The sequence below is a fragment of the Plectropomus leopardus genome, chromosome 3 (assembly GCF_008729295.1).
Source record: "Plectropomus leopardus isolate mb chromosome 3, YSFRI_Pleo_2.0, whole genome shotgun sequence".
Lineage (NCBI taxonomy): Eukaryota > Metazoa > Chordata > Actinopteri > Perciformes > Serranidae > Plectropomus > Plectropomus leopardus.
In genome coordinates, this window is record NC_056465.1 from 22,028,694 (window position 1) to 22,037,062 (window position 8,369).

The following is an 8,369-nucleotide window of genomic DNA, read 5'->3' on the forward strand; positions in this document are numbered from 1 at the left end:
TACATCATCACCCTGACAGTTACTTTTTTTTCAGACCCTCAAACAAAAAGTTGATTCATAAGATGAAAGAAATGATTTATACATGCTTGTATTAAATCAGCTTTCTTTGATGAAATTATTGTGTTGTTAGATTTCTGCTACAACATCCTGTTAATACAGGTGTATGCCTCCCTTTGTGTGCAGCAAGCAGGAGCGTAAACAGTTCTTTGACTGTACTGAAAATATTGCTTTTGAAAGGCAAGGGACATGTCCCCCTCAGTATTCAGAAGGTGCATTTGTCTCCCCCAATAAAAACACGAAAGTAGCAGAGGACCTTTATTTTGACAAAGTTAAAGACGTTCACATTATTAATTGATGCATAAAGGGCACAAATTGGTGCATAAAAAATCAGCTGAATGCAGGAGTGAGTGTTTAATGCTCAAAATTTTCTGGCTGAGGATCGTAAAACTCAGCGTTTCATAGGTGTCCTCCTAAATGTTGAAGCAAAACCTACGCCCTTGTGTACAACTGTGCAGAAATATTGGGTTTAAACAGGACTAATAGTCATGCTGAAAGAAATAAAAGTTGCCCAGCATTCAAATGTTTGTTTAGATTTCAAAAGTCAAACTTATGAATGAGACTTTGAACTATTCGGTTTAGCCCTAAACTTAGCCACAAATACTGTTATAAAGTAGATAAACCTTTCCTTCAGTCCCATCACAAGAACATCCTCATGGTGACGCAGCCTCTGAGGGGCACAGGGCAGGGTATGGCATCATCCACCTCAATGCAAGTGTCTATATAAGGGTCCATCAGCACCATGTTTGGGAATGCTTTGTTGATCTTCCTCTCGCTGACCAGGTATATCTGGCCGGTGACTGTTGTGCAGCCACAGAAGAACTTTCTGTCCAGACATTCCTCATCCTGCACAGTCCACTCGTCCGTCTCCACGTCAAAACGCAAAGCGTGGCCTCCAAACAGGTAGAGTGCACCGTTGAGCTCTGTGGCAACCAGGTCATATCTGTAAAATAGTTAAATTTTCATATAATTACATTGCCAACTAAGTTTTTTTTTAAACAGCAGTGTTTCAGGTTGTGTCAGAAAATGTCAGAAAGCACAGCTGAAAATACAAATTCACTCACCGTGGAAATGGAGAATAAGAGACCACATCCCACTGATCCTGCTTCACCATGTATCTCTGAATTCCACCATATACCTCCCCGTTTTCATCCAGACCACACGCCACGTAGAGACAAGACCCCAAAGCAGCGATGGCTGCCCTCTCCACAGCCCTCACCATGGGGCTGACCTCCTCCCAACCCTCCTCTGACCCCAGGACCAGCCTTTCTACATTGGCCACAAGCCCTTCATCCATGCTGCCCCCCAGCACGTACAGTACAGAGTCCAGCCCGATGGAGCAGTGGCTGTGCCTGGACTTCTGCAGGGCCGGCCCGTCCACCCAGCGCTTGTTTCCACATTCGTATATCCTGACCCAGTCCACACTGAACCACAGCACGTCCCGAAAGTAGCCACCTGTCACGACCACTTTATCGCCTTCATGACAGGAGAATTAGAAAATAAAGAAAATATAATGTTAGGTAATGTGTTCAATATATGTACGTTGTGTTAATGGTATTTGATGTGAGAACAAAGACAGATGATAGAGATGTATTTACACAGTCATGTATACACACATATAACATACACACATTCAACCCCTCACTCACAAGATACAATACAAAACAATACGATATAATACAATATGATACAATAACATAAGACAAGACAAGACAAGACAAAACAAGATAGAACTTAATTTTTTTTTCTGAGGAAAAAGCAAAGTTAGAGAGAGCAGATATAGCGTACAATCTACAATAGATGCAGAAAAAGAAAATGTATGGCAAATATAAAATGCAAAATATACCAAATATAAATTAAACACAAATAATAGATAAAAGTATGGTGCAAATAAGATGCAATCCAATAACTACAACATCTACAATAATTATCATCAGTTTCGAGGTTATCCTCATCTTCATCACTGGCATTCACATCCAAGCATTACCTACTGCAGCCACCGAGTACTGTGTGAGGTTCTTCCTCTGCAGAGGTGGACAGCTCTGCCATCGTCCACTGTGCGGGTGAAACTGGTAAAGTGACTGCTGCTCCTGATCGTGAGGTCCACCCAGGACAAACAGGGTCTCTCTGGCCCTGATCCTCGTCATTGACCTGCCCATTGACCAAGATGCCGGGAAACATTCATCCAGCCTGCAGATGAGCTTGGATCTGGGGTCATCACTTTTCATTTTGATCAAAAGTTCAGTCATAAATGGTAAAGAGAGCGACTCATGCCTCACCAGCTCAGTGAGTTCCTGAAAATGTTCTTCTCGTTTTGGGTCAAATGACACCCAGCGTAGGATGGCCTCCAGGGCCAGATCATCTTTAAGGATGGCCAGGTCATCACAGGCAAGAAGGTCTGCTACGCTCTCCTTAGACAGGGACAGGAAGTCCTCTTCAGCGACAATACCAGAGAAGTGTGTGAGAACCACCTGTCGTGCTGCACTGTAGAGCTGAGAGCATCCCAGCTGCCAAGCATAGGCCATCATTCCCAGACAGTTACTGAGGTGCAGCTCGCGCTCCAGGAACTTGCAGCACAGCAGCCTGGCTCGCTCCAGTTGTAAAAAGTCTGCAGTCTCAAGGATCCCCAGAACATTTTCTCTGTCCAAAGCGAGATTGAATGTCTTAATGTATTCCATTAAAACCCTGAAATGCTGCAGACTCACACCTTTGATCTCCACTCTCCTCTTGCGGCTCTCCAGGCCACCGCCAAAAAACAGTGCCCTGAAGTAGGGACTCTGGACAGCCAGTTTCTGACGATTGACATAAAAACTCTCTCCCTCTACTCGCAGAGTAGCATCAGGGATTGCATCAGGCGCACAGTCTGTGAGATGAACGGCAGATTCATCCTCCTCAAGTTTGTTAATCTGTTCAGAGAGAAGTGTGAGTTTAAAGCTCTGAGGTTGCAGCTCAGCGTTGGCTCTGCAGGCCATGTCACAGCCACCCAAAACTGCCTTCTGCACAGTGCTTCGTCCTTGTTCTTCTTCACAACACACCCACTGGTGGTATTTATAGACTCTCCCATGACTGACTGCTGGCTGAACACAACAAGCAAAAGAGGTCAGTTTAAAAAAAACATAATCACTGTAACACAAAGAGGCAATATACTAATAAATGAATAGTATCTTTATTATTCAACTAACAAATTTCTCCTATCAGTAAATTAAAATATAGTCCAGAAATTAATAAACAAAAAAAAAACAATGACGTCAGCTGCAGGCGCTCCATAGACAGGCGCTCAACGATTTGATTGGTGGAGCACTTCTGAGGTCACAGTTTAACTTCCGTGTCACACAGCTAACATGGCGGTGAGTTCGTATATTTATGGCTTTTATTCAAGCATCTTTCTACCTTTTCACCTATAAATATTCTCGGTCAAACCTTTAGCCTGTACGTGTTTGCTCCTAACATGAGCTGATATGTAGGAGGAATGTGCAAAAGTGGCGTTAGTGCTGCTAATGTGGCTAACCAAGCAAAGCTAACCTCAGGCGAGCTCTCTGTTTGTGTGCGGCTAGCTCACATGTGACTTACAAACAAATGTCCCTTTGCTCTGTGTAGGATAAAGAAAAGAAGAAGAAGGAGAGCATCTTCGACTTGTCAAAATACATCGACAAGCCAATTCGCGTTAAGTTTCAAGGTGGAAGAGAAGGTAGGTGACTTTATTGTGATAATATAAGCTAATGCTAACAGGGCTAGCCAGTTAAAACCGGTACTAGTTTGTGCAGCGTTTTCCTCCAAGTCATTGAATAAATCCTTAATCCTGACTGACGTTAATGCAAACTACAAACTGTGTATTTCTCCCCCAGCCAGCGGCGTCCTGAAGGGTTTCGATCCTCTGCTGAACCTGGTGTTGGACGGGACAATCGAGTACATGCGGGGTAAGTTACAAACCCTCCATCAAGGCCTGCAGAATACACATTTTGCATCATGAATCGGTTTCAAATGTATATATATAGTCAAATTTAGAAATATAGTAATGTGAAATGCCATTATGTGTGAGATGATTCTGTAAATAATACATAAATAACCTCAGCAATGGGTAAATAACACTGCGAAACTAAAGAAACTGCATGGACAAATGTAGTACACAGGATTCCTCTAATGTGTATTCTAGTTTGTGTCCCCTTTGATATGATTTCTGTTTCCCTGAACGTTTTTAAACTTGAGCAAAATGGCTTGTTTTCTTTCATTAATGTTGGAAGAAGGCAGTGAGCCATTATGGAAGAAAATCTCCAAGAAATAAGCAAGAAATGAGTAGAGTAAATGACCTGAAAACCAGCAAAAAGAAAAAGGAAAAAACAAGGAAATACCCTAAATAAAAGTGCTTTAAAATTTAGAATAATACTGTAGCATCATTTGAAATATGCTGTTTAATATTAATGTTTTTATTGTGATGGCCCACCAGCAGATGGATACTTGAAATGCAATGCTTTCAATGTATATAATTTTTCACTTTTTGAAAATAAGAAAAAGCATGTTAGCTAATTTAATGTAATTTTAAAGCCAATATCGGCTGATACCGTTGACATGCTAATTTTATTTGTATACCTAGTTCCAAGTTTTAGCTATAATAATAGAGTTTGTTCAACCAGAAATAAACACTCCATTGTTTTTATTCCCCTAATGGTCAAAACTGATGATAATAATAGTCGTGTAACACAGTCATTTTGTAAAAAGATTGTAAAAATCTCATGGTTGTAACCCTTATACCATCATCCTGAGTCAAAAAAGGAGTGGAAAAATCCTAACCGAATAGCAATATTTGTCAAAATACTCTCTTTTTTCTTGCAGCTATATACCCTTGCTGTGTCCAGTCTGCCAAATAAAAGTGAATGAAGAGGTTATGGAGACTATAGAGCCAAATGTCACTTTCAACTCCAAAACATGACTGATAGTTAAAGCTGCCTGGTTGTGGACGATGAAACCTTTAACTGTTACCATCAACTTACTTATATAAAGGGTCATATTTCAAAGGGTATTATTCCTTATGGGCAGATGAAGCCTCATGAAGCTTTTGGGCTGTTTTTCTGATTTTTCAAAAAAAAAAAAAAGACTTGAGGCATCAGGGATTCAAATGCAGGAGGCACGGTGACACCTGGTGGCTTACAAAACTTAAAGTCCCTCAAAACTGGAGCCAAAGCACCAAAAACACCTCACTGATTTAAGTCAGTGTCATCATGTAGAGAGGATTTACTTCTATATCAGATATTATGACAAGCATAGGCAATGTGAACAAGTGAAGCTGAGATTGCGTTTAGCTTTGTTATTGTTTGTGGTCAGTGTGTGTCAGATCTGTCAGCAGGTCAGGGTGTCTCTTTTGAGGCGATGTATCACGAGATGTGTTCGCTTTCTGATCCATTTAAAGGAGCCCTGTGTAGTTTTCTTATGAATGTTCTTCTCTGTATAAATTCTTTTTTGTATATTTTTTTTGTAATTTTTTTTTTGCATTTGCAAGCATCTTCAATAGATTTCCTCATTTTTAAAGCCAGTCTTTCTTAAAAGTTTGAAACCTGCGCTGTTTACATGCATGATCAAGCGCTTATAGTCTTCTTACTATCTATCTCTTACTATAATAATGTGAAGCGTTTAGTAGGATTGTTTCGGATCATCCATGCACACGTGCATCGTCAGACTGTGAGTGAACTAAACTGAGTCACATAATCATTTTTCCAGGTGGTCAAAAACTCCACAGGGTCTATTTTTAATTAAAACAGGTTCATTCAAATGTATCTTAATGTCTGTGATATGTAAACTTTCTATCTTGTCTTGTAACATTTATCCATCCCTGTCGGTCCAGATCCAGATGACCAGTTGAAGCTGACAGAAGATACCAGGCAGCTGGGGCTGGTGGTCTGCAGAGGAACCTCCGTAGTGCTAATCTGTCCTCAGGACGGCATGGAGGCTATACCAAACCCGTTCATACAACAACAGGACGGCTAACACGCAGTCTGTCCCTCGCTAAGTTAGAATCCCACACACAAACACAAATACAACCATGCACACACTTCAATATTTTGTGTAGTTTTTGTTTTTTTTTGTTGTAAATTTTTTAAAAAACATAACGGTAATAATGCGTCCAACAAAGCAAATTTCAGTTAAAAATCATAAGTTGATCAGCAAAAAGGACACTTGAAAGCACTTCACTTTTGTTTCTGTCTGTGATGTGCAAGTTTGCAAAGATTTGAGTTGTAAAGCGCCCACACGTTTGGGAAGTGTTAACAAAACCATTTTCTTTTTATTCACAGTAAGAAACTTTTTACTATTCTTTGTTTTTGATAAGAAAATAAATTGAAAATGTATGTTGAGTGTTGTGAAATGTTGTCTGTCCGTGTACATATTGGATGGATGGAGAACGTGGTGGAAGAATCTTAATTCAGTGATTTTTGGGAGATCGCTGACATTTGGAGCAAATAAATCGGTACTGAGCTGCAGTTTTCTGTGTAGCTCAGCAGTCTTGAGCCAAGCAGACTTTTCCAGTAAGGATTATATCCAATTCAGCAGACCCACTGACCCACTGGTATTTTGTAGAGTTACTCTCCTACTCAGCTCGGTGTCATTGCCGTCTTCTTTGATCAGAAAAACAATTTGCTGGTGAAATCAGCTAGTTCAGACCAGTTGTTTGACTTTTTAACCACCATTTGATGGTATTCTGGAACGAACGGCTGGATTGGCCACAGCTCTGTTCTTTTTTTTTCATGCAGTAACAGAAGTATTTGATTGGGATCTTTCAAAGTGTGTAAAGGAATAAAGAGTGTGTGTGCTGTGAGTGTGAAGATAAGCCACTCAAGCCTGTCTGCACACTGACAAAGAGACATTTGTGGTAATAACTGCTCTGACTCAGTGGTGCTTTAGGCAGGGTGGGGGAATATTTAAGTAAGCTCATTTAGCTTTGTTAGGATTGTTCCTTCAGAGAGGGATTATATATTGGCATCTGACTCGAATTTTTTATTAAAATAGGATCTAAGTCATTTTAAACAAGGCAATGTTATCAAAACACCATTTTTAACACTAGATTTTTCCAGTTTTGCCACTCATAGTTGTGTTTTTTTCTCTATTGTGAACAGGTCATCCTGAATCGCTTCTATTTAAAGGGAAACTGGTATTTTTCAACCTGGACCCTATTTTCTATTTTTTGTTTGTCTATGTGACCTTTGGGAACAATATTTTCTAAAATTGGCCCATTATTGAGTGAAAGGGCTGTGGCCCGCAGGAGCAAACAGGCATTTGTGTAGTTTCAGTCTACAATCACTATAAGTGGCTCAGATTATTATTCTAAGGGTCTGCCATAATTATAGAAAGGATCCCAACAGAATTAGACCTTTTTATTTAAGAGTAAGATCTGTTTTGTTAACTAGAAACAGCCCTATAATGCCTGTTGCCAAAGCCACCAGACTCTGTGTAAATAAACAGTAATTAAAGAGTGTAGAGCCAACATATATTGAGCCAAAATATTGTTTTAACATCTAACTGGGTGAGTTATGGGTTTATTTCAATCAAGTGTTTTACTATGATTTCTGTTTATGTAAACAGAGTCCTGTGGGTTGGCTGATTTTGATTGATGATTGAATTTGCTGTTTCTGGTTTGACAAAAAGGATCCTGCTCTATAACAAAGAGGTCTGTCTCTTTAGAAATCCTTTCTATTATGTCGTCAGACACTTTTAATGACAACCTGAGTCTGTCAGTTGCAAAAGCACTTTTACAGGATGTAAACTGATGTAAAAAGTGTGTAGCCATGCTATTCAAAACTGGAAGAATTGGAAAAACTGGCATTTATACCAGTCACTTAGACACAAAAAAGGGAAAAAGGGTCCAGGTTGAAAATACTGAAGTTAACCTTTAACATTTAAATTTGTGAGTATAGCTTATATTTTTATATCATCACAGAATAGTGAATTTTATATATATTTTTAGTTTATTACAGTCCCTCTCTCACTGTCAGACTAAGTGCAGTAGGTTAATAAACTCGCTGTGAAGGCACTTTAACAGATTAGAGAAACTATAATCCAGGTAAAAGGAGCCTAATGGTTTGCCAGGTGTTGTGAGCCTGAGACATGCAGCCAGAATACCTGGAGGCTTCGCTCCTCCTCTGCTGCTCAGTCACTGTGTCAATGGAGCACCGGCAGGCGGCAGCTAGAGGGAGCACTGAGCTCCACTGAGATTTTTTTATGCCTTTTTTGCATAATTTTCATCCAACCTGCTGTCATGTGCGTAAAGGAGTAGCCGCTGTTTATTATTTACCTGGAGATTATGGGAGCTCTGAGGTGACGGTGGA

The 8,369-nt window shown here is 40.1% G+C and overlaps 2 protein-coding genes across 2 annotated transcripts; one reads left to right on the top strand and one right to left on the bottom strand.

Annotated features, from left to right (window-relative positions):
- Window positions 1–343: 343 nt before the first annotated feature.
- Window positions 344–3,029, bottom strand: LOC121962253 (kelch-like protein 24). The gene is made up of 3 exons (XM_042512485.1): window positions 2,045–3,029; window positions 1,122–1,533; window positions 344–1,000 (listed from the first exon to the last, which is right to left on the bottom strand). Exons 1-3 carry the CDS (start codon window positions 3,027–3,029, stop codon window positions 697–699), a joined length of 1,701 nt encoding a protein of 566 aa, XP_042368419.1. The 3' UTR covers window positions 344–696.
- Window positions 3,030–3,353: 324 nt separating this feature from the next.
- Window positions 3,354–6,381, top strand: lsm7 (LSM7 homolog, U6 small nuclear RNA and mRNA degradation associated). Its single transcript, XM_042483887.1, has 4 exons — window positions 3,354–3,404; window positions 3,655–3,745; window positions 3,903–3,974; window positions 5,894–6,381. Exons 1-4 carry the CDS (start codon window positions 3,399–3,401, stop codon window positions 6,034–6,036), a joined length of 312 nt encoding a protein of 103 aa, XP_042339821.1. The 5' UTR covers window positions 3,354–3,398; the 3' UTR covers window positions 6,037–6,381.
- The last annotated feature ends 1,988 nt before the right edge of the window (window positions 6,382–8,369 follow it).